At 33.7% G+C, this 27,963-nt stretch overlaps 2 protein-coding genes across 2 annotated transcripts; both read right to left on the reverse strand.

Annotated features, from left to right (window-relative positions):
* Nucleotides 1–3,531: 3,531 nt before the first annotated feature.
* On the reverse strand, nt 3,532–10,800 carry LOC127834853 (uncharacterized). Its single transcript, XM_052360928.1, has 6 exons — nt 10,187–10,800; nt 9,475–9,587; nt 8,770–8,892; nt 7,996–8,064; nt 7,090–7,178; nt 3,532–6,097 (listed from the first exon to the last, which is right to left on the reverse strand). The coding sequence occupies exons 1-6, from the start codon at nt 10,731–10,733 to the stop codon at nt 5,941–5,943; spliced, it is 1,098 nt and encodes a 365-aa protein (XP_052216888.1). The 5' UTR covers nt 10,734–10,800; the 3' UTR covers nt 3,532–5,940.
* Nucleotides 10,766–27,899, reverse strand: LOC127835835 (uncharacterized). Its single transcript, XM_052362266.1, has 11 exons — nt 27,792–27,899; nt 26,806–26,960; nt 25,495–25,611; nt 23,534–23,671; nt 22,243–22,457; nt 19,240–19,329; nt 16,524–16,852; nt 15,049–15,154; nt 12,323–12,458; nt 11,313–11,495; nt 10,766–10,837 (listed from the first exon to the last, which is right to left on the reverse strand). Exons 2-11 carry the CDS (start codon nt 26,905–26,907, stop codon nt 10,766–10,768), a joined length of 1,488 nt encoding a protein of 495 aa, XP_052218226.1. The 5' UTR covers nt 26,908–26,960; nt 27,792–27,899.
* Between the last annotated feature and the right edge of the window lie 64 nt (nt 27,900–27,963).

Here is a 27,963-nt window from a genome sequence, read left to right on the forward strand (position 1 = left end):
GTTGGCTGTGATATGATGCATCTCTCGGTTCCATTTCCGGCCTCTCCTGCACTTGGTGCGCACACCGAGTTATCCATGACAGGGTCACTGAATAACACGGAATGAGCACCATGGATAGCGTCACTCACTCTGCAATTAACACTGCCTATTTCCCTCAGTACACTCTTTGTTTACTCATTCGACCCACCAGAAATACCCTTGTTTTTGGCAGCTATCTTCTGTTCATTTTAGTTGGTCGCGTTAGCGGCCGAATGAATTTACAGACAATGTTTTGCAATCAGTATGTGCTTGGAAGCCTAAGCTGCGCTAACGCTAAGAAGCGCAACTCACTATGCTAGGAACGATTACAGCTGCCTATCTGCACTGCAGACGACGAATGCTAAGGAGCGTCTGTTCTACTACACTGCAGGGACTGTATTTACCAGCTTGTAAGATGTAATTTGCCAGTCTAGTGGTTATCATTGAAATCTGTACATATCGGCTGCTTTCAGGGAAAACGGTGCTTAATGCATGTAAAACAAGATTAGCCTGTGCACACTGATTAGCCTGTGAAATGCGCACAAGCTTATCAAGGACGACAACAGCAAACTATTTCAGTGCCTTCGGCGCTTTGATTTGGTCCGTCGCTACTACTAGAGTTGTAACTACTGTTTTTACGTTTTTGTGCTTTTCCCATGGACTGTTCCGTAAATTAAGCTGATAATTGAAATACGCTTGTTTGAATCTAGAAGTGTAAAAATTACACGCAATGTGCGACGTTGCCTCTCACAGGGCGATACGATTATTCGTGAATGAGTGCGATCAGAAAATACAACATATCACAATTAATTACATTAAGATGAAAAAAAAGATACACGGATGCCTGGCACCGCAACATAAGTAATTTGAAAATCAAGTTAAGAATGACGATATCATTGCGTGAACCAAAAAAATTGTAATAAGTTTTTTTCATTGAAGTGTCAAAGTTATAAAAATACTTTTTTATCTTGATATCAGCACCTCGATTATCACATGCGACACATAATACTACTGTGGTTGTTATTTATATCAAGTAGCATTAAAATACGACCATGTATAGCGACGCTATATGGTGGACAAAAACCACTTTGATGATAACATTTAATTTTACATCGATTTTTGTCAAAGTTCAAAAGCAACGTTTATCTGTATCATCATGCGTCTTTCACGAGACATATTATTCACTTGTGGGTATTACTCTCGCCAAGTATTATTAAAATCCCGACCATGTATGGTGTTGTTATTTTGCGGACATGAACCCCGGTGTTGATTCGGACTTATTAGTTATGTTTGTCACAGTGCAAAAACACCATTGGACCTTGATCTTCAGGACTTGGCAGAACAGAACAGTTTAGTGAGTAAATCAAGGCCTCCGTCCCATAATACATAGCATAATGGCATAATGCAATACAATTTAAGAGTTGTGCCCATGATATATAACACAATAACATCAAAATTAATTGTACAGTTTCCAAAGGTGGTGTAATTTTACATTTCATAAGTCGGATGGCAGGCTTGTCGGATCTCCTAAGACATAAGACCCGTTTTCGCAATACGTGGCTCAGTTTAGTTTTAAAAGCACGTCCAATAACATGACGAAAGTATTGGCATAAATAAAAAAAGGCTTGATAACAATTACAAAGATTATGAAATTAAGAGAACAAGTTGGAACTCGGAACTCCCAAGACATAAGACCCGTTTTCGCAAAACTTGGCTCAGTTTTAAAAGCACGTCCAATAACATGACAACAGTATTGGTATAAATGAAAAAGAAATGTCTTGATAACAATTACAAAGATTATGAAAAATAAGAGAACAAGTTGGAACTCGGAACTCCTTAGACATAAGACCCGTTTTCACAATACTTGGCTCAGTTTTAAAAGCACGTCCAATAACATGACAACAGTATTGGTCTAAATGAAAAAGAAATGTCTTGATAACAATTACAAAGATTATGAAATAAAAGAAGACATCAGCATTACGAGTCTTTTACGCGACACATATTTATATTGTGTATAGTGAAGTTATTTAGCGTTCACGATCAACTGAAAAACTTAGTATTTTATAATTTTTTTTGTGAAAGTTCAATAGCACCGTTTGAGCTTCACATCAGCATCTTGAGCCTTTTGCGCATCACATCATACTTGTGGCTATTAGTTATGAAAAGTATTATAAAAATCCAAACATGTTTAGCGAAGTTATTTAGTGGAAACAAAACACTGTGATGATCACAGTGTTACATTGTTTTTTTTTGTAAAAGTTCCAAAGAACCTTTTTACCTTGACCTTGACATCAGCATCTCGAGTCTTTCACGTGACATATCAAACGACATGTATTGTGTTTTTTTCTTATGCCAATTATCATTAAAATGGACCATGCACGGCAAAATTATTTATTGGACACCAAACACTGTCATAATTAGGTTTTTACATTGATTATTGTCAAATTTATATAGCACCGTTTGACCTTGACATCTGGCTGTTGAGTATTTCACATATACTCTTGTGGTTAATACTCATGCCAAGTAATATTTTAATCCGACCATACATAGCAAAATAATTGAGCGGACACGAAACCTTTGCATTTTTTAGAACATAGTTTATTAAACAATCCATCCAGAAGGCCAAAAGCCCAAGTGGACAAATCAAGCATACATGATACAGTGTTTACACAATACACAGTTTATGATTATACAAAATAAAGTCATGAAAAGAAATAAAATCGTTTGGTTACAACGGTGCATACATGATTTATTATACATTATGAGTTATTATACATTACACTAGAACATAAATAATTATCGAAAGTATACATGTAATTAAATATATCCTAAGTGCGTCAGAGTGTATGAGGCTAATAAACTCAATTTAATGCAATATACAAAATATACTGTAATTTACATTTATTAGGTCTCCATAAGCAAGATGTACTAATAAAAACACTTTGTACTAATCAGAATTAACATAGTCGGTTTTATTATGAATATTTGTATGTTACTAGTACATTTATATATACATCATATGTTTAAGGTTAGTAGAACAGTTTGTGATAGTAACAGGCTTGTAAAAGACTTGTTGACAGATCTTCTAAAATAAAAGTCAATTAAAACACATGCATGTAATAATAGCATAAACGTCGGCCCGTACAGTCTACCTGTACGAAACAGAAATATAGGCTCTGGAAACAATGAACTTTGTTAAATGGATGTTATAAATCAGTTCAATTATCTAAATAAACAAACACAACAAAATGCACTGAAAAGACAACGTTTGATATTAATTTATATTTAATATCATTGTATAAACCCTATACAGGTCACCTACGAAATTAACATATACATGGTCCAAAAGTCATGTTGAATGCTATATAAACAATAGTATTTATCAGTACGTTTGATATGTCTTACATATTGTTTATTGTTTATTAAACAACACATCCAGAAAGCCAAAAGCCCAAGTGGACTAAGTAAGCATACAGTGTTTACAACATAAATAATACATGAATTTTCAAAAAAGAAAAAAAATATGTTGCATTGCAACAATTCATACATGTTTAATTAACAAGGGCTGTTTGTAAAACATGCATGCCCCCCATATGGGCTCTACGTTGTAATGACAGCCATTGTGTGAATATGTTTTTTGTCACTGTGACCTTGACCTTTGATCTAGTGACCTGAAAATCTATAGGGGTCATCTGCAAGTCCTGATCAATTTACCTATCAAGTTTCATGATCCTAGGCTTAAGCGTTCTTCAGTTATCATCCCGAAACCATGTTACTATTTCGGGTCACCTTGACCTTTGACCTAGTGACCTGAAAATCAATAGGGGTCATCTGCGAGTCATGATCAAAGTACCTATGAAGTTTCATGATCCTAGGCATAAGCGTTCTTTAGATCTCATCCGGAAACCATTTTACTATTTCGGGTCACCATGACCTTGACCTTTGACCTAATGACCTCAAAATCAATAGGGTTCATCTGCGAGTCATGATCAATGTTTCTATGAAGTTTCATGATCCTAGGCCCAAGCGTTCTTGAGTTATCATCCGGAAACCACATGGTGGACGGACCGACCGACAGAACGACCGACATGAGCAAAGCAATATACCCCCTCTTCTTCGAAGGGGGGCATAAATATAGGTATAATTATATTAATAACTATTGATAGTATATATGTAATTGAATAGGTTGTATTACATCATTTGTAATGGACCTTAATTATGACAACAAAATATCAAATAAGCAAATTGTACATATATTGGGTCTTCACACTTCACATGACAATTGTCATAATAATAACACGTTTTACTAACCTTAGCGTAACAAATTTCGTTTCACGTGATAGCACACAGTATTAAACTAAATATCAATTATGCTTTTTTCATGCTTGTATCGATTTCATAAGAATTATCCCTTGCTTGCTACCTATGCGAAACGAAAATATTGGCAGCTCAAAGGCTCTGCTCATAGAACAACATATTATTTAATTAAACTGATATTATGACATTATGACAAGGTGTCTGTAGTTAAACAAACACGAGAAACAAAATGTTTTAACTGGTTGCGTTTGATATTAAAAACAAGCATATCATAAACCTTAAACAAACCACCTACGCAATCAAAAATGTAGATGGTCAAAAGGTCATGTAGTATGCTCTATGAAAATAAAGATGGTACAAGTACAGTATTTAATGTGACATAATAGTTGTAAATCAGTGAATAACAGTTCTAAAAATGCAGCCATATTGTCGTAGAATACATCTAGGAACAGAAACGATACTATAATATAACCTTAATTAAAAAGATAATAATGGCAATTGATTAAATACATTCAAATACAGTTTTGACAGTCCATTGAAGGTGACCGTTAAAACACAAAGACAGATTAAAAAACACGTGAATAAAAACACGTTACATATGAGGTACTATCCCAACAATTAATATGCAGTACATACTAAATGCAATTAAAGTTACAACAAGATATATACCGCACAAAACATTTCAGAATAAATCAAATTGATGACACATATGTATTATGCGTTCGAACCTTAAAAGAGTGATAAATATAACAGCTAAATTTTCTTATTAATAGTTAATTATTTGATGTTATTAGCTCGATAAATTTGTACATGTTTGGTCGTTGTCTGTAATACAATGGAATATATTTTGATCGCAGTTCAGTATATATTGTACATTCAAGATAAAAATGAAACTCATCTTCGAGTTTATTACAAACAGTACACTTTCTTTGATCTAATGGAATTGGTGTAGGTCTAGCCCATCTGCCTGTCTCGATATTTAATCTATGTGATGACATATCTAATTTTGATAAATTTACTCGAAACTTGTTGACATTGCATATATTCAGGTACGGTTGAAATTGAAAAACTGCAATATATTTATAACAAGGGACAAAATTGTCACAAAACCAGGTTTTCATTGTGAAAAAAAAATCTGATAAAGGGAGAAAACTCAAACTGAACTTTTGATATGACCAAAAAAAATTAACCCCCTTTGTAAGTTTTTTTTTTTTTAAATCTATTTTTAGTCGTGGCGACCTTGACATTGGAGATATTGACGTGAATCTTTCGTGGGACACACCGTCCCATGATGGTGAACAAATGTGCCAAATTATTTTAAAATCTCACTATGAATGACATAGTTATGGCCAGGACAAGCTCATTTATGGCCATTTTTGACCTTTTAACTCAAAGTGTGACCTTGACCTTGGAGATATCGACGTAATTATTTCGCGCGACACACCGTCCAATGATATTAAACAAATGTGCCAAATGATTTTAAAATCTGACAATGAACGACATAGTTATGGCCCGGACAAGCTTGTTCCGCCAGCCCGCCAGCCGGCACGCCCGCATTCGCCAATCTAATAACCAGTTTTTTCCTTCGGAAAACCTGGTTAAAAATCATTGGGAAGTACAAATAACGGATTCCATTACCTTTAAAACGTAGACACCGCAAGATATTGAATCTGACTGTTTTGCATGACGTGGGCAGAGTATGTTCCAATGTGTTGGTCCGCCCATATCAATGCTGGATGAGCGCCGAATGTGCACAAATTTACTGTTCAAAAGCAAAAAGTAAAAAAACAACATCATCAAATCACCATAAATGATACATTATGAGTACAAATATTATTTGCTAAATTTTTGGAATGAATTCCCTAGCTGGTAATAAAGACATATTTTTTGCGCTGTCAGGATGTCTGGTTAGATGTTCCTTGAATCTTGTCAGCACTTATTCCCATAAAACATAAAAAGAAACTTAGAAGGAGTGTTCATTACCAAGCCTTGGTTTGCATATTGGCAGCATTTGTCAATTAAGTCAAGTTATCCAGGTTAAAAACATAATTACCTTGCCAGTGCTTCTTTGCATAAATCAATGAAGGATTTTAATGTTACTTGGTCATATTGATTAATAGCTAGCTTGGTTCTGCATACTAAGAATTTAATTTGGGTCAAGGTCAAAGTTAGAAGGTAAAAACATGGATTTCTTGTACTTCAAACAAGAAATGTGTTTTTAGAAACACTATGTCCCCTATTGCGCCGCTTTGAAGCTATATCTTTGACCTTTGACCTTAAAGGATGACCTTGATCTTTCAACACTCAAAATGTGCATCTCCATGAGATACACATGCATGCATGCAAAATATCAAGTTGCTATCTTCAATATTGCAAAAGTTATGGCAAATTTGACGCAAACATAAAATCAAACCAACAAACAAACCAACAGACAGATAGACCTACAGACAGGGAAGAAACAATATGTCCCCCACTTTAATGGTGGGGGACATAAAAAAGTTTTTGGTAGCAAATATTCCCATAAACCACTGAAAGGAAATACACTAATGCTACATATTAGACATACAAGTCTAATTTCGGTAACGGACATGACACCAAAACCTTCACAATCTGATCAGTGTAAACTTTTTATATAAATGATGATTATTTGCAAGTTAAATATTACATAGCATTTTACAGTCTGTGATATTTTCTAATTTAGTATATGAAGTTAAATGTATCTAATCTGTTTAATTAAATAATGTACACATTTACATCCAGTGTTGCAGGATCTGTTGCTGGGAAACATTCTGCTCCCCCATCGGATTTATGTACAATACTTTGTTGTCTTTCGGTTGCACAACCTGAAGAAAATAAAAGAGGCCCCCAGAGGGCCTTGGGGTGCTCACCTGAATAATATGCGATCTTAATTGATAGTCCCACTGGCAGGAATCTTGAAAATTTAACCTATTTAGAAGAATTTTAAAGTTTTTTTTTATGAACATATATAAATTTGACTGCTCCAGGTTGTGGATATTTTTTTGAACAAAAAAATAAATTTAACAATCAAGATGAAAATACTATAAATTGTTCATGCCAAAAACCTTTTATCTATGCCTTATGTTTTCAGAGAGGTTTTTTTAAGTTTTTACTAACTACATACTTTCTTGTATGAACAGAATGGCCCAGCTGGACAGGAAAAATTTTGACCTGTGAGCATAAGTTTGAGCAATATTGGCAGATGTTCACTTGACAATTAAAAGTCACAATTTTGTATGCAAAATATTTATCCTATATGCCTTGTGGTTTAAGAGAAGACTATTTGTGAAGTTGTTTTAGTATATACATGTAGGGAAAACATATTGGGCCCCAGGATGGGCCTAACTTTTGGCCCCAAGCCTGTAATCTCAACAATCTTTGTAGAAGCCAACTATACGAATGCCAAAAATGTAAGCTCTATGCCATGTGTTTTGAGTGTTGATTTTTGAAGGGTATACTGTACACATATAGGAAAAACAGATTCACCACAGGACAGGGCAAATTTTGGCCCCAGCTCTGTTATGGAATCAGTTTTTGTAGAGGCCCAGTAGACAATGTTTCATGGCATTTATAAATGTAACCAAGTTAAAAATTGGACAACCGTGATATTTCGCAAGTAAATTGACAATCATTTTCACTTACTATAAGAGACCAGTGGAATCCACCCTCATTGACTGCTCCAACCAGATGATCATACTCCAGTATCTGCACCTTTGCATAGAAAATAGTACACTTAAGACAAGAGCACCACATAATGGGTGTCAACGCTCGGCTGCAGGTTCAGTCTTGAATAAATGAAAGCTTGTCTGAATTATTTTAAATCACAAAGACCTTGACCTTTGACCTAGTGACCTTAAAATTGAGTGTGGTATGTAGAACAAATCAAAGTGCATCTAAATATAAAGTTTCAAAGTTGTAAGTGAAGCACTTTTTTTTTAGAGCCAAAGTAAAGGTTTTAGCACGACACAGACGTCGGACAGCACGAGCTGGCTATGACAATACCTCGAGTTTTCTCTGAAAACAGCCAAACTAATAATACTCAATCAAGTAATTCTTGAAAATAACAATATAGACTTATTTTCATTAATGCTTTATATACTTTTATTCATTTAGTCCATCAAACAATTCCTAATAAATACCAGTAAATGCACAGATTTAACATGAACCTTCATGCAGTGATGACCATATTTCATAATATTTAAACATATTTCAATGCTTAAAAGTTTTTACATGTTCCAGCAACTCAGCACTTTAATTTCAGGTGAGCTAAAATATAGTTTCCGTCATATTGGTCAATGCAAATGGTTATTTCTTTATAACGTTAATGTGCTGTCATTTTAATGTAAATGTTTAAATGTTCAGGAAAATGCCTCAAAGTTTAGGTATTAAGATTTTATTGGTGAACATGCTACATACCTCGCTTAAATACCTGTGTTTATCAGGGTCTTGTCCCAAAAATATGGCAGTCCATACTGTACTTGCTACATGGAGACTGCCATCCAAAGGCAAACACAGCAGATGTAAAAATGCATCCATTATCTAAAATTAAGTATTTAAGACATGCCATAATTAAACAATCATTTTAACACATGAAGTCAGAACAACCAGATATACTGTTATCATGACAACAAAGTTTGTGTGTTCATTAAAATGTTTTCCATTTATGTGTTGGCATTGTATATTTGTTTATATGTTTTTAATTAATTGGTTATTACAATATATTCAATTAACTAAAGCCAAGGCATCAATTTCTCTGTTCAAGTAAGAAACAAGTACACATCAGTGAACAATGTAATAATAATAAGAACACCATGAAAAATTTAGAAGCAAGACATGGATTAAATCATCAGTGGTACAACTATCTGTGTAAACAACACACTATAAACACCATTTACTCTACATTATTAACTATTATTTTATGAATGCAAAATTAAATATATAAGGAAAAAAATATTATAGGTATTAATGTTCAAATAGGTCACAAAATTTTACGCCAGTTTAATTATAAGAACATTTGGTTTGATAAAATATTCACAACTAAAAATTATGTAATCATGTATTTGCCATTATGTACAACTTTAATTAATGAAAGGCAGCAATGAGTTGAATGATTACTATTACCTCATCGGGAAGCATGGTCTTCAGAAAATGGAACGAGTTGTTCCATACGGTGAAAGAACCGACCTTCAATATCTGTTCACGTGTCTCTGGATGGTCCCAGATGTCAAACAACACTGAAATCAATCGATTTAAAAAGTAATCATTGACTTTTAAGCATTGGTAATTGCTGTAATAACCAATACTTTGGAATTTGTATGTGTTGTACTTAAATCAGGAGGGCGTAGCATCGGAACAAAAAAAACCTTTGGTTAACACCCCAATAACCAATGCTTACATGTCGATTATTTTGATTCTGACATTATATTATTCATACTTCACCCATGAGTTCAAATTTATTAATGATAAATATATTTACGTAACTTCCTCCATTTAATGCAAATTACATACAAACTCACAATGAACAAAACGAAATAAATCAAATAACATTGAATTAATTCATAAATTCATAAACACAGCACAGACAATGTAAAAGACTTAATGCACATCAGTTAACATAGACAAATATTTTTCTTATTAAAACAAGCTTCAATTTCAATTAATATAGGGCAAATAACACTGCAGTAATGTAAACAATCCACATATAAACAAGTTAAGATGATTTTAAAGAATACATTTCATATTTGTTTGGACAGACTGATGAGTGGACGGATCAAAAAGGGTCAAAACAAGCATCAGCCAAATAAATTATTCTTCATTAATCCAGTGTTTTTACCTCTGTCTATTTCATCCTCCATTTCAGATTGTTCAGAGTGTATTTGTTCTGTTTGCTTCATTTGCATCCGTGCTCTTTTTGTAGGTCTTTTATTCCTTCTTTCTTTTTCACGAAGTGCACCTGTGTATTGACCTTTTTCGATGATACCTTTCAATTTAATAACCTCATTATGGACACTTTCAAGGATGTCTGCACTGTCCACTGTATACAATGCATTTGTGGCTTCTTTTAATACAGTGAGACATTTGTCACGAAGTTTGTCATTTGAAAGAACAACAGATCTTTCTTCAGACACGATGTCTAACGATTGACAGTCTTTGTCAAGGTTAAAACATGGACTCTTTGTATACTGTGTTGGAAGAGAATCCCAAGTATGGCTTGGACAATGCATTATGATTGCAAGCATATGCTTGCATGGCCAATTTCGATCTTTAAAATCGAGACAAGAGCATGTTGGGTTTGAAAGGTTTACCGTATATTCACCTACAGTGAACTCACACCCATTCTCTTTAATGGAGGTAGCCTCCACTCTATCCCACCGGTCCATCACATGTTTGATGAATTTTTTTGGTTTATCTTTCAGAAAAACTGGTAGCGATTTGTTGTATTGTTTGTGACTGCTGCCAGCCAAGCACATTCTTGCTTACAAACCTGTAAATAAAAAGAATGCCCTTAACAAAAATCTGTCTGCAAAAAGAGTGCTCAACTTTTCTCAGTAAATAACAAAAAAGTACATAAATTTTGCAATTCTAGAGTGTTCACAAGTTTGTATGTCTTTAATACCGATACATTAATTAACGGAAAAAAAACACCATGTTTTTTTATCCTCTCAGAACCATTTTAAAACAAAAAAAAAGAATCATTCAAACAAACATTTTGACTAATTTGCATAAAGATTGGGCATCAAATGTGACCTCTATATTATTGACAGTTGATGGCAGACACAGGTCTATGGCATAAGCTCAACATGAGCTAATAATGTTTGCAAAGGACGCACAACGGATGACGCACGAGAATGACAGGTCACAATAGTCAATCCATTCAGTTGACAGACAATTCATAAAGAATATTCATCTGCACTATGGGTATAAAAAGTACACATTTTATAAAAAAAAATCAAAAATACTGACTGTTTTTCCGAGTCTGGTATGAAAGAGTTTACAATCACTGTCACCAGTGTTGATAAGCTTTTCTTCCTTCCCCATCTCGTCAGATATTTAGTTTTGAACAAATTGTTCATACTTTCAACACCATTGGTGGTTGAAATGGTCAGCTCAATGATATTTCTTCTGTAGCACCTGGCCCACCTCTTTTCGCAAATTGAAGAAAGTGTTATATATTAATATATAAAAATATATTGACAAGAGGGCCTGAAAGGCCAAAAGTAATTCACCTGAGATAACATGATATTATTAGGACAAATCTTCTGACCAAGTTTCGCTAAGATCGGAAAATAAATGTGGCCTCTAGTGTTAACAAAGTTTTACTATAGCCATGTACGGAAAAAGGACCCGCCCCCTGGTGGCCATGTTTTTAATCCAAAATTTACTCATGCACCACCGCAGAATATAAATACACACTATGTTTTAATACCACAAGTGTTCGGTAATACCTGCATCAGCTCTATCACAGCTTCAAAAGGTTCATGTTAAATTTAATATGCTTCTTGTATTTTAAAGATATTTCTTGTCGCTATATGTAGTAAGTAAAAAAAACAATGACCCATGTCTAACCGAGTCTATATACAAAGAAGAAAAATAACATCCAATTTTGGTAGTTTTTTTATTAAAATTAATTATTTTGACACAGGTTCATGAAGACCAATACAATATGTGACTTCAGAGCTTTCACAGACTCCATATTGAAAATACTGGCCCACCCCTGTTTGTGTAAGCCTTTGAGAGCATGTTTGAACTTGTCAGAAAAATTAATGATACACATATTTTGAACAAGTTTCATGGACATGAGACTTTTCTAGTGTTCCCACAGTAAAAGTTGACAATGCACTGAACATTATTAACAAAGGTCTAACCAATAGGCCAATCATGACAATTTGTGTTTATGTGAAATAAAGTGTTGCAAAAAAAATCAATAAAGCATTTAAAAAGAGCATCAGACTAAGAATATAAAAAATACCTCCTTATTCGCCAGCCAATAACGTTCAATCCAGTTCTTAAATTTAACATTGCTGCTATACAAATCACAGGATTTCAGCAACTCTATGTTGACAGACAATTCATCTTCATTGTCAGAGTCTGCAATTTTCCGCAGACTGAAACATAAATTCAAGCAAATTATAAAAACACAGTGTTTTTTTTGCCCGATTTTATAGCCGAAATTCGGCTATGTTCCCAATCAAAAAAGTATTTGTTTTTCCCAAAATTCCCAATGAAAAAAAAAAATTTTTTTTTTTTAGAAAGAAGTCGTATGTGTATTTTATCTCAATTTTAATTCAATTACATCTAACAAAGGATTATATGTTTTTTTTCTTTTAATTTGAATGATTATTAACAGTTAAATCAAATTTAGCATTTCCCTAATCAGTGGACTTTTCATGTGGAAAAAAAGGCTAATGAATTTATTTTCCCAATTTCATGAAAATGCCGATAAAATTCCCAATTCCAAAGCCATGGGCTATCTTCCCAAAAAGTGGAAAAAAAACCCTGAAACATAACACATAAACGTAAAATATAAGCAAACCATATTTAATTTATGTGTTTTCAACAATATATAAACAATAGCATATCACCAATAACAATTAAACATGTATGGAATATCAAGCATGGCCAAGGCTTCATTTAAAGAAACACCCTTATTATCTTTGGTTGTGCTCGTACCAACTTAATATGAATTATTAAAATGAGTTGCAGTGGAGTCAACTTTTATTGCAATACATTTCCCCTTTAACACTCGATATAGTGTTGAAAATGATCCATACATTTTACAAAATTAAAGTTATAGTTAAATGCCCTTGTGCAATCTTTTTCATTTATGACAGTTAACATTCATACATTTTTTTTAACAATTATGTGTGACATTTAAAAAAATAGACATTAACAAAGAGGTAAACCACCAATAAAATTACAAAGTTGAAAAAAAAGCCATAACAAACACAAAATTAAATGTATGGTAATCATCGCTTCTAAAATGAGTTCCTCTGGTGATAGTTAACAAGTATACTACTTTTGATCCAAATATTTTGACGATTGCTGAGAAATGGACTGACCAAATTGTAAACAAGAGCTGTAAACAAAAAGTAAACAAGAGGACAGCGCGGTCGACTATTCGATTGCTTGACAGTATAACGAAAGCCATCATGGAGATGGGGGGGGGGGTTTAACGTGAGTGTGTGGTCATTTAATAGATGATATTTTTAAAGTAATGGATTTTTTTTTTAGGGGGGGGGGGGAGATTCTGGGGTTTGGCATGGGGAACAGTTTTGGTGGCGTGCATTGTGGTATGCCAGGTAAGTGTTGTTTTGTCAAAGTATGAATCAAATGTGATCATAAATAAAGATGGTATGGCAATTTAAGCAAAATGTTCAATTATCTATGTATAAAAGGGGCCATCATTCTGACAGAATGCTTGATACAATTGTCTGCTCTTTTTAAAAGGTTGGGGTCATGTTGGTTAACAAGTATGCAAAATATGAAAGCAATATATCAAGGGACATAGGAAATATTTGGGGTAGTACGCAGAATTTAACATTTGCACGCTAACGCTAACCGGAACAGGAACGCCGGGTTGAGTCGGATAGCTCCACTATATATATTTCATATAAAATAGTCGAGCTAAAAAAGGCCATTACTATAACAAATTAATTTTCAGGTTGTCCGCAATTGTGAAATGTGATACCCATACGATAGTTTATATGGGAAGCAATATTGATTCAAATATCTTTGATGATCTCTGAGAAATGAATCTAAACAAAAAATCAATCAACAATAACATAACTAATTAACAAGGCAAAAAATTGTCACAAAACCAGGTTTTCAGTTGAAACAAAGTCTTATATAGGGAAACAATTCAAAATGTGTATTGTTAACCACCTTGTGTAAAATTGACTTTGATTTCATTTAGAAAAAAATGGCTGATACAGAGAGACAACTCATAATCAAAATGTGCATTCTTACTAATTGTTCATAGTTACAGAGTTGTTTCAAAATCAATCTATTTTTAGTTGTGGCAACCTTGACCTTGGAGATATTGACATAATGTTTTCGTGACACACACCATCCAATAATGGTGAACAAAATTAATGTGCCAAATGATTTTAAAATGTCACAATGAATGACATAGTAATGGCCAAGACAAGCTCATTTATTGCCATTTTTGACCTTCAAACTCAAATTGTGACCTTGACCTTGGAGATATCAACGCGATTCTTTCCCGCCAAACACCGTCTAATGATGGTGAACAAATGTGCCAAATGATTTAAAATCTGACAATGAATCACAAAGTTATGGCCAGGACAAGCTAATTTATGGCAATTTTTTACCTTCAAACTTAAATTGTGACCTTCACCTTGGAAATATCCACGTAATTTTTTCGTGCGACACACAGTGTAATGATGGGGAACAAATGTGCCAATGATTTTAAAATCTGATGATGAACGAAAAAGTTATGGCCCGAGCAAGCTTGTTCCGCCCACCTATCGAATAACCTGGTTACAAATGGCAATAAGTATGAATAAACATATTTTAAGGTAACTGCCTTTGTAAAATATGTTCCCCTACATTGTAATAATTAATACCAAATTTGAATGAAATATCTTTCATGGTTTCTGAGAAATGGACCTGAACAAAAAAGTGAGGCCAAAGATCGGGATCTTAAATTAGTTCAGATTTGTTTTAAAATCAAACCTTTTCAAAATAGCGTCCTTGTGCTGCAGTGCATTGTTTTCATGAACTCGCAACCAACGATCCCATGCCTGCTCTCTATGGAACTTGCATGTAAATACAATGCAATCTACAAAAAAGGAAATTTATCAGTACACAATAAGCCAAATATTCAAATCTTTTTAACATATTATTTTCCAGAACAGAAGGAAATTTGTAAGTTTAAATAGAAATATTTGCAAACAATGTTATTTTCTTTGGATAAATTGCCAATAATTCAACTCTATTCAATTCATCAGACCATGCAAATAAGGCAATTTAGCAACAGCGTGGCCTTGACATTTGGAGTAAAAACAAAAAAATGAATAGAATTCTTTGTCTTCAAACAAACATTCAGAAAGCACTTCAACAAGCAAATTCGTAGAATTGATATCCCCCGCAACATATGCTTTGTTTGAGGATGGATGCAAATTGGACGGATGAACAAACTGACAGATTTTTTCAAGAAACAAAGGGCCATAACTCTGGTTTTAACAGATGGTGTAAAATGCCATTTGGCGTGAATCATCCTCTTATGCATATATATACTCATACGAAGTTTCAATGAAATACGCCAAAGCACTTCCAAGATATGGCTCCGGACACAAAAGTGACGGACGGACAGCCGGACAGACAGCGCCAAAACAATATCCCTCCGCATCTGGCGGGGGATATATACTCATACCAAGTTTATATGAAATCCGCTAAAGCACTTCCAAGATATTGCTCCGGACACAAAAGTGCATATAGTAAAAAGCATTTTTTCAAGATACAAAGGGCCATAACTCTGTTTTTAACAGATGGTATACAATGCCATTTGGCGTGCATCATCCTCTTATGCATATATATACTCATACAAAGTTTCAATGAAATCCGCCAAAGCACTTCCAAGATATGGCTCCGGATACATAAGTGCCGGACGGACAGCCGGACGGACAGACAACGCCAAAACAATATCCCTCCGCCTCTGGCGGGGGATAATAAAGCTGTCAAAGAAAATATATTCACACGATTTTGTGATATTGTACTTAAATGTATCAATGCCACATTCAATAGAGGTCTTCATCGTGTGGTTAACAACCATTTCTTCAAAATTTGAAGAAAAGGCATGATATTTGAATCGAACAATGATTGTTGGAAATTTGTTCATGTGGCCTTAAGACTGTTGCATTTGAGTAATCAACACCAAAAATTTCTTTGAGAACTTAGTGTCAAAGAGAACTTAAGTTATCTTTCTGATGACGTTGGGTCTAACAACAGACCAACTGACTGACGAATGGATTCCACTGAACCTAATATTACATCCAATACCAAACTTTGTTAGGACAGGTTTAATATTATTGTGTAATTAAAAGATCACTCCAGTTGTAAATCACTATTGCAGAACAATAATCAAAACAACTTATAAGGATTTGACATCAAGATACTAATGCTTATAAGTTCAGCACAAGTTGAATTACCTTTGAAACATTCCTCTACGGCAGAGATTTCTCTCTGATCAAGATCGCAAACAAAGGATCTTGGTTTCCAGTTTGGACACCAGCCCTTGATGACCTCCAACGCACTTTTTATCTCATGCGCTGTCTCTTTCTCCAGTAGGAAAGTCCCTACTGGGAGGTATCCTGTTCCAGTCAACACAGCCATAAAAAAGACACATACATTGTATTTGGAAGTGTTGTATGTGCTATCCATCACCACTGTGCTCCCATACTTCATTAACATTTTTCGTTGAAATTCGGATTGATGCACAAATAGCAATGTTTGCGGAACACCCTCTGATGAAATTCCACTAAAACAAAACATTCACTATTATTTGTGACAAAATGAGAAATGACAGTTTTATAACTTCATATTTATAGTTATATAATTAAATAACAGTATGTTTTGATTTTCTTTCTCTTAAGCCCCTTTAACTTTTTTCCTCCAAAGGTTTATGTAAGCTTAGCTGGCCCACAGTATGCGACGAGAGGGTTTAAATGGGGCTATTATATCACTCACTACAGTGATATATCAAAGAAAGAGCACCAGCTGGACAGATTTGGAAAATTAAATCCATTTAGAGGCCATTAATATGGAGCTCTCAGTAAACTCGAAACAGAAATTTGGAATGAACACTTCATTCAGTCAGATATTGCAAGATTCATGAAAAGTCTCGCAATAGTTAGTATAACAAGAAAATTCAATTAATTTTTGGTATCCCCCAAAGAATTAAAAAAAATCAGTCATTGTCAATCGCTTAATGAAAACAATCTGAACTACCCAAATTATCTTGACAAAGCTTATGTCAGAAACACAAAAACACATTCAATTTGAATTTCATTACAATCTCTACATCGAACCAGACACACAAAGTTAACAATTTCAAACAATAAAGGACCAGACATCTAGAGCTGAACTCAACAAAACTGGCAAGTTTACCAGCACAATAAAATAGCAAATATTTATTTTTATATGCATGATTTTCATACAATAGTTATACAACAGTTCATGGCAGAACAAAATACTTAATTTCACTAAACAAGAAACCGTCAGAGACAGATGATGCTCCCCAAGGGTTTTTTGTCACAATATTGAACAATATTTCAGATAAAAGCAAGTGTGTGATTTAAGAACCATCTAAGGGGAGGAAACTGCCCTAACCCTCTTACAGAATTTAGTTAAACTCTTCATTTGTATATAGATCCAGCAAAGTTTATAACTAATTGTAAATAAGTTTTACATTGAAAGGGAGGAAATCAGCTAAAGGAGGAAAAAACACACCCCTGAAAAGGAAACGTCTTGAGGGGCATAACTTTGGACAAAATAATACGATGGATGGTTTAGCAACTTAAAAATTCCAAAGGGCCATAACTCTCTAAATAAATCATCTAACCAGAACCCACAAATAACATGCGCATCTCCTGTTGGTAGTGAAGCTTCCCATAAAGCTGCATTGAATTCCAGTCAGTAGTTGGGGAGAAATAGCCCGTACAAGAATTGCACTATTTGTACAGTTTATAAAATTTTTCAAAGGGCCTGTGAAAAATCATCCGACCATAACCGGCTGATAATATGCACATCTCCTGTTGTGAAGCTTCCCATAAAGTTTCATTGAATTTCCGTAATAAGTTGCTGAGAAAAAGCTCGGACAATAATTGCACTATATGTACAATGGAAAATTTGAAAGGGCCATAACTCTGTGAAAAATCATCCGACCAGAACTGGCTGATAATATGCACATCTCCTCTCAGTAGTAAAGCTTCCCATAAAGTTTCATTGAATTCCAGTCATTAGTTGCTGAGAAATAGCCCGGACAAGAACTGCACTATATGTACAGTTAAGGGAAAATTACAAAGGGCCATAACTTGGTGAAAAATCATCCGACCATAACCGGACCATAATATGCACAACTCCTCTTGGTAGTTAAGCTTCCCATAGTTTCATTGAATTCAAGTCATAAGTTGCTGAGAAATAGCCTGGACAGAAATTTTGCATGAACGGACGGACACACACGGAAGGACGGCCGGACAGATGAAGCGGCGACTATATGCTCCCCCCAATTTTTTTGGGGGGAGCACAATTAAGGTGGCCTAACTCTTGAAATACGAAGTTCATCCCAGCATAATTCATACATGCACCACAGCAATTAGATGATACACATTTATTTTAAGTTTCATTAAATTCCATGAAATTATTATTGACAAACATCAACAATAGATGTGTTTGACAGCAACACAACGCTGCTTTCAAGCCATATATTTGACATTTGACCTTGAAGGATGACCTTGACCTTTCCCCACTAAAATATGCAGATCCATGAGAAACACATGCATGCGAAATATCAATTTGCTATCTGAAGTGACATAGAAGTTATGAGCATTTTGAAACCTAAATGCAAAGTGTGACAGAAGGACAGACGGACAGACAGTCCGCTCACTATATGCCCTCCTTTGGGGGGCATAAAAAAAACAACGCTCTGGCGGCAGAAAATTATATTTGAAATGATGCTAAAAAGAATTTTTGTGAAAATTGCCTAACCCTTACTTGGAACAAATGGTCATTTGAAGCAACTTCCTGATGGAATATAATACGAGTATGCCACTGAGACAACCAACAACCACACAATACTTTACAGGACCCTTCAGTGCACAGTTCAACTTAACAATGATGGATTTATATTTTTCAATGTGAGCCTACCTTGGACGAAAATGGAAATTGTCTGAAGGAGATTCCTTCTTCCATTCAGAAATTAAAGCAGTCAAATTTCCCTGATCATCATAACAGTGTCTGCAAAAAAGCAAGAGTTCATGGAAGTATATTTAAAAAAATGGTACATGAAATTGAAAAATAAAAAAAGTATATCAAAATTTGAGGACAACTGGTCAGATATTGAGTTTCACACTGGCTGCACAATTTTCTCAACCTTTGGCAAAATATGATTTATTAAATTCACAATTAAATAAATGTATGAAAATGTGTTGGGAATAACTTACATATCTGATACAATATATTATTAAATAAACAATTGAAAATTTTTTATTGAAATATGGTGGGCAATTTTAGTGCATTTAAGTTATTTCTTAATACTTGTATTAATTTGTAAGATAGTCACATTTGGTACAATGCCCTATTGAGTTTTGGTATGCATAGGCATTTAATACTCATTATCATATTGATTTATTTACTGATCCAACAGATATAGAAAGACATATTATATTATTAATAAAAGTAATACATTTCATAAAATATTCTTATCAATAAAAGACATTTTCTATCTCAGCAATTATACAGTATTAACTTGAGCATGATAATATTCATTGCAGCGATTAACATTACTTAATATTTAATGAAAAAGTAAATATTTCATTTGTTTTCTTTGAAATGTTAACAACACTTGATATTTTGATGATATAATATACAAGAGCGTTGTCAGTTGACACCATGAATTTTTTTTAAAACATGAGCGGTGCAGGACGAGCGCGCCACCTTCCTTTGTGTTTGATGTCCCAGTGGTAGCCATTTGTATTAAAGTAACATGCCCCTTTGAAATTAGTCTCTCCTGTTTCAACCAACATAGTTCTGTTCAAAATGAGGCATACATTTGGCAAAATTATATTCAAGCTTATCTGCCATTGTTAGTGTTTGCTTTTACAACAGCTATCATACATACTAAAACTAAACTGAGGAGCTGCGCCATGAGCGCATGATACGCCCGTCGTTCGCCAATGAAGTAGTAAGGTAATAAATAAATACGGTAGGACATTCAATGAAATCACGAAATTTTGACGAACAAAGTCCCATAACTCTGAAACGACAATTCAGAATTCCGTCAAAAACGAAAGGGGATCAGGGTTTATCAATATTAAGATTGTGTTGAAATTTGAAAAAAACCCATCGAAGGATATTTGAGCTACAGTAGGACATTCAATGAAATCACGAAATTTTGACAAACAAAGTCCCATAACTCTGGAACGACAATTCAGAATTCCGTCAAAAACGAAAGGGGATCAGGGTTTATCAATATGAAGATTGTGTTGAAATTTGAAAAAAATCCATCGAAGGATATTTGAGCTACAGTAGGACATTCAATGAAATCACGAAATTTTGACGAACAAAGTCCCATAACTCTGGAACGACAATTCAGAATTCCGTCAAAAACGAAAGGGGATCAGGGTTTATCAATATTAAGATTGTGTTGAAATTTGAAAAAAATCCATCAAAGGATATTTGAGCTACAGTAGGACATTCAATGAAATCACGAAATTTTGAAGAACAAAGTCCCATAACTCTGGAACGACAATTCAGAATTCCGTAAAAAACGAAAGGGGATCAGGGTTTGTCAATATTAAGATTGTGTTAAAATTTGAAGAAAATCTGTCAAAGGATATTTGACGTAGCGTACGACATTAACAGACGGACAGACGGACGGACGGACGGACAGACGCGGGGTATACCATAATACGTCCCGTCATAGACGGGCGTATAAAAAGGAATCTTTTATGTTGTTTTTTTTTCTTCAAAAAATAAGACTTTGAAAATATTTTTTTTCAACAATAAAATCTACTTGAACTATTAGGTCATAAAACAAAACAATAATAAATTCTGATTGGTTTGACCTGGTGAAATGACATCCCCTTCATATTGTAAACATGCATGGAAAAATTGGACCAAATCTCTTTCAGCGGTATCTGATAAATATACCTATAAACAAAAAGTAACCAGCAACCAAATTTTCTATTTTGAACAATAAAATTCCTGGTACTCATGTGAAATATGTTAACCATGTTTCAATAAAAAGTTGTGGAAAGGTCTAGCTTCCAAAAAATACAGGTTGCTGCAAACAGGGTTGAGATATGGACCAGACATTTTAAGATAATTGCCTATATCCAGGGTATCCAAAAGTTGGATGCATGCAATTAGATGTTTTAGACACATCTGTTTCATTTGTTGTTGAATTTTCAGCCACATTATATAATATTTGCAAGATATTCATAATTTCTCCATTGACCATCCCATTGGGGCAGAATAAGTGTAACCAAACAGAAGCAGTGTGTAGCATCTGCCTATTTCTCTCCAGATCTTCCCAAAACATGCAAACCAATTTGGGCTAAAAACATGTGATGGTTTCTGAACCAACAAGTAACACAACGATAAAAATGTTAACTTTCAGTAACATTAGTTTGTCTGAATTAAATGAAGGGTAACCAGGTACCTGTCCTTGTTAAATTCCTTTCCCTTCTAACGGTAAAAAATTTAAAAAATATTTATCCAAATCTCTTTGACCATTTCTGAGAAATGAACAAAAAAGTATATGCTTATTACAATTAGAGAGTCGTGACAATAGCTCCTCTTGGTTGGTGTACAAGTTGATAGCCTTATCAATAAAGGGGTATTAATGCTATTCCTAATTGAGCAATTTATTTAAATCATTTTTAAAGTTGGTCATGTTTAATTAATAGAACTTTGCACATTTTTCTTGTAAATAATTGAGTACAGTGAAGGAATTTGACATTTGTAAACACATGTAAAAAAATCAATTACATATTGCGAAGTACACTATTTTTATTTAGAGCATGTGCACTTTCCAATGATTTCTTAAAAACAAAAACTGAGAAAATGATCTTATAAAGTAAATGACTATCTTTCAATTACTCAATCTCTTTTATTTTATTTACTGTTTTGTTAGTTATATTCACTTACATATTGCTTTTCAAAGCAGAAGATATGTGGAATCGAAGGTCCTGCATAGTTGGATGAAATCTTCTGTTTGACTTGGGAATGTGACTGTACTTGCTCTTCACAAACAATGCTATGTGGCTTTTCATTTCAGTGGCATTTGTTATGCCCTCCTTCATTGCAAGTTCCTTTATCTTTTGCAAAATCTCTTTGTCCAGGCGCTGCCCATAGCCAGCCTCCTTCAAGAATTCAACTTTTTTTATTTTGTAAGTTTCATACATAAAGTATTTATCTCCTTCTGGTTTTCCATATGTTTTATAGGTTTCTTTCTACAACTCTTATTTCAAAATATCTCAGGCCTTTTCCAAGGTGCTTAAAAACCAGGAAACCCTGTGCCTAAATCTTTCATTTATTAACTGTCCTCACCAATTTGTGTTGCTTTCATTCTTCAACATGTATGTAAAATCAACCAGACAACCAATGTGAAATTAAAAGGTTGAATATCGTTTCAAATGCTGTTTATATATTAATTATTTGTACAAAAAATGAACCGTCTACAGTATAATAAGTTTTGATGTAGCAACTTAAAAATTAAACAAATTCAAACAGATACCACAGTATCACCCTTATCACGCATGTTTACACCAGTGCATTAGCAAATGTATGGGGAAAGGCCTGATACCTGTTTCACAGACTGTAATTAATATTTAAAAACTTTTACCATGTAAGTGCTGATAAAGCAAACAAGAGGCCCAAGTGTGCCATGAGTCACTTACATGAATACAAGCAAACTTACAAGCAAATGTTATAGTTTCACTAACAGGTATCTGATGATCTGACATAAAAACTTTCTACCTCCAGTTTCTTTCTGGGATGATTTGGGGACTTTTTTATTATTTACATGTACAGGAATAAGATTGGCCACAAGTGCCGAGATAATTTTTAACACAGGGCCATAATTTTATAAAATGTGGTTGAGGTCTACTTGATGATGTATCATGCCCTAAAGAATCAACATATTAACAATAACTTGTGAGATCTACTATACAAAATTCAATGCCAAATGAAAATGGATATTTAAGGACTGCAGTTTCATAAATATTTAAGATTTTAAAATACCAAATATCATAAATTGCATAAACACATTTATTGATAAGGAAGGGCTCAGAATTTGAAAATCTGGGTTAAGATCTTCCAGATTATCTTGCATGTGACATGTCTCATCTCTATGACTTGCTGTTGTACACAATAATTGTTAAGTTTTTAAAAGTATAATCTTACATTGATCTTGATTCCCATTACAAGTAATACAAACCTCGCCCATTACGTGATGTTCGTGGGTTCCAACATAGGCAACAAGAACACACACTTCGCCTCTCAAAGAAGAGACTTCAGCTGATTTTAGCCGATCTATGACAGCCTGTCTTTTCCGCCTTGTGTCTGTGCCTTCAAGCTATGTCATAAGTATTGTGCCATCAATGAAGAAAGTACAAAATTTGATTAAGTAACCTCCCTCAAAGACACATCTAATTTAAAACACTGACAAAAGTAACTAAACATCAAATTTACAGTAATTACTATTTCATATCCTTTTTATTTGCTCATTTTAGAGGGGCATACAGCTAGAATGGCAATTTCATTTTTAAATTATATGGTTACATGAAAAAAAATTATCTAAAGGATTCATTTTATTACACAGACCTGAATATAAAAAATCAAATGTAAATTATGCATTATATTAAATACAAACAAGAGATGTGGCCAAATCAATTTACCCCTGATCATTTGATCCGGGGGCATAAAACACAATTTCAATCAATTAAGGGGCCATAACTCTTTTAATGAAACCAACAAACTTCCAAATGTGCCAGCACAATATAACACTAAACATTAATTTTTAATTTCAATACATTTCATACAATAGTTGTTGAGAAACCGTTCATGGCAAAAAAATTCAATTAAGGAGCATAACTTTTGAGATACTAAGCCAATCCCCCCCAAAAATGCATGCACCACTGCTGTATGATGATACACTTTTATTTTTAGCTCATATAATTCTATGCAGTTTTTAACAGCTAAAAACTGACAAAAATTTACTAACAATTCTATTCATTTTGAAGGAATAACTATGAAATTACCAAGAATGTACAAACAGAATTCATGTGTACAGCAAGGTAATAAGATTCATGAACTTCCTTGCAATAGTACCCGAGACAATCCTCCGGACTGAAAAAGATCCTAAATTTCAATCAATAAGCCGGGCATATCTCTAGAGTTATGAAGACTATCAGAACAGAAAGTGTGCTTAAACCACTGCAGTATAATGATAAATACGTACTTAAAGGGGCCTTTTCACAGATTTTGGCATTTTTTTAACTTATTCATTAAACGCTTTATATTGATAAATGTTAACATTGGATCATAAAAGCTCCAGTAAAAAATCAAGAAAACAATTAAAAAAAGGAAAAGAACATTGCCCGGAGCAGGTTTCGAACCAGTGACCCCTGGAGTCCAGCCAGAGTCCTGAAGTAAAAACGCTTTAGCCTACTGAGCTATTACGCCGAGTACACATTCTTGACGTATTTTATACCTTAATAAGCAATCTTCGTAGTTTCACAAAATTTAACGACAAAAACAGAACTCTCCAAATTATTCAATCGTTTCGCGTTGCAACGCTTTATAATTTTTAGGTTTTAAAATCGTCAAAAGATGCATATAATGGCTATATTAGACCATGGTTAATGTTCAGTATTACTGTTTCCTCACAAATATCATAACTAAAACGAAAATTTGCAAATCTGAAACAACTTTTTTCAATTTTGTCAATTTTCCAAAGCGTGAAAAGATCAATTTAAGGTTTTGTGATTCAAAATGCAACAGTTACTGAGGAAAAGCTCAAGATGGAGAAAAAAAATCAATTTAAACAATTGAGGGGACATTACTCTGGAGTTTCATAGGCCATTCAAAAAGAATATACTTGTGCACAGTGTGCACTTTGATTTTAGAGCCAATGTAAAGGTCTTAGCATGACACAGACGGTGGTTGACAAGACAAGCTGGCTATGACAATACTGCGGGTATTCTCTGAAAACAGCAGAGCTTAAAAATTACAAACCAATATTAAATTTGTTTCTGACATGATTTGTGATTGTTCATTCCATTTCTTTTGATCTATTTTTAACATTTTCTTTAAACAAGTATTGCCTTAAAAATTTCCTCAAAAGTACACAGTTGATTTTTAAAATTCTATTTCATTATTTATAATAAATCATCTCACCTTATAGTCTGGGAACCGCAAGATGGTTTTCATTCGAATCTGGCAGCAACAGCCGTGTTTCTTTGTGTTTTGAATTATTTTCCTCTTGCCACCGGCGTATGCATGTTCGGGATCATTCTTAAATACATGTTCATGCACGAAATACATGCATTAATAAAATCAAGGATTCTGTTTATGAAATATATCAGGAACAGGTCATCAATGTGAATTCTGTCCACGTTTTACAGTGAAATTTGAAGCAAAATACTGATATAAGAAGAAACACACTACATACAGTGAATGAGCAAAATACAAACTTCAGCATTTCATGAAATAATAAGATGACATCCTATTTCTTCTGTAATAGCCTGTTGTAGATTTTTTTTCATGTGTCTTGTAAATAGAACATCCAATACCACAACTATCACATGGGGAAAAGGCCCCTATCTGAGGACATTTTCCAGCAACTAGTTGCGTGAGCATTCCCCAAAACATCTTGAAAATTCGACAATCATCAGCACAAAGACCACGAAGAAATTTCCCAACATCTTTTCTTTCAATGACATACATTCTGTGGATGATGGCAAATGACGCTTGTCGCGGGAAAAGTCTCCATATCCGTACTTTTCAAACAAATAATGAATAACTTGTCAAACCTACTGTTACTCGTCAAAAACAGTTGTATTATTAATTATGCCATGAAGCTAGATAGAATGTAACCCAATGGTTTGACAACCATAAGAAAAGTTGACTTTTAATGTGACATCATGCATGAATGACATGTGAATAATAATATCTAGAAAAAGTATTATTTTTAGTTTGACACAGATGCTTTTAAAAGGGACACGGAGATACCATTAAAACAATAACGTTTAGCTTAATTCATTTTGTTTAAACACTAAGAAATATATGTTAATGTGAGACCCTTAACTGATAGATAGACTTTACAAAATATGATTATGGATAAATCCGATAATTATGTATCACATGCTATACTTTGTTTCCCATATAATATAACCATCACAAATAGTTTTCATTCGACTAACCAATTACATTCCAATTTCCATTACATTATTACCACATCAAATGACATCATGGAATGTAAACAACTTTATTCACTGCACAGCAATTGATAAGCCAAGAATGCTTACAATGCCATGCCCAACTGGTAGATATATAACAACTGTCCTGGCACTTTCTCTTCCACCCAAGCAATCATGCTTACAAAGATGTTACCCAAATAATTAAAAATACCAGAAAAATATCATTTTCAATAATAATACAGTGTCTTTTCATTATTTTGTCACAAATTGTGTTATATGACAACCATACCGGCTGAGCTTTCTTTCTTTCCTTCCTATTAGGACCGTAGTGGCATTCTCTTACTTCTGTTCCCAATTGCACGAACGGACATCCATCAAATGGTATTGGCATGGAACCACGATTTTCGTAGAATCGAAACACAATGCCATCCGTAGTGCTTAATTCTACAATCATGTCATCAATAAAGCTACAGACATTCAATAAGTTCAGTATAACTTTACATTTATATCAACACAAAACACATAAAAAAATCATTTAAGTTTCTTATATATAGTCTATAAATGTAAGCTTGAAACTTGAGCATTTCATTGAATGCCTATTTCTAGGTATAAAACATATTCAATGGCGTTGTACAATAAAAAAAAAATATAAACACAATTTAAAAGCATACACAGGTACATCACGTATTACCTAAAAAATATGGGGAAAAAAAACACCAAAATTAATATAAAAATTTAAACTCATTTATGACTCATCCTCTATGAAAGAATTAATGTCATTTTCACATTAAATGTAGTTTCTTCTGAACATATAATTAAACAGCATAGGCAAAAGAGTCTCATCGACACGGATATAATGAGCCTTGTCGGATGATTATTTTGCCTTTTTTTCTCATCGCTGAGATTGTAGTATCATAAACATGGGTATGAAAAAAAACACACAGTTAAATTGACCAGTAAAAGAAGATGTAGACTTTGCCATTTAAAGTGTTAAGTGTTGTGATATTAATGCAGGATTTAGTAACATTTCTTCACACAATAGCATATTACTTGTAAACATCTAAGAAATATTACCTTTTCATACATGTATATATATGGCAAACATTATTTTAGGAAATAACAACTTCATAATCAGTCAAGCCCTCCCTTGATTAAACTGGGTATGAACTTTCATCAAACATGAACAAAGTTGAAAAACAATGAACAGTCATAAATAATGCGAAATGTTTAAACTGCTGCTTTAACCAAATATACATATATATATATATAACTTACCTATACCTTTATGCCATCTGTCCAAGCTGTTGAATGCTGATAAATTTCTATTCTAAAAAACTTCAGAAGTACATTTCTAAAATGATCAAGAGTTGACGTGCTCATTTTAAGTAACAAATTTTAAATTTATATATATATTAAATGACTGAAATTGTTATTCTTAAATTACAAA

Source organism: Dreissena polymorpha, chromosome 6 (assembly GCF_020536995.1).
Source record: "Dreissena polymorpha isolate Duluth1 chromosome 6, UMN_Dpol_1.0, whole genome shotgun sequence".
NCBI lineage: Eukaryota > Metazoa > Mollusca > Bivalvia > Myida > Dreissenidae > Dreissena > Dreissena polymorpha.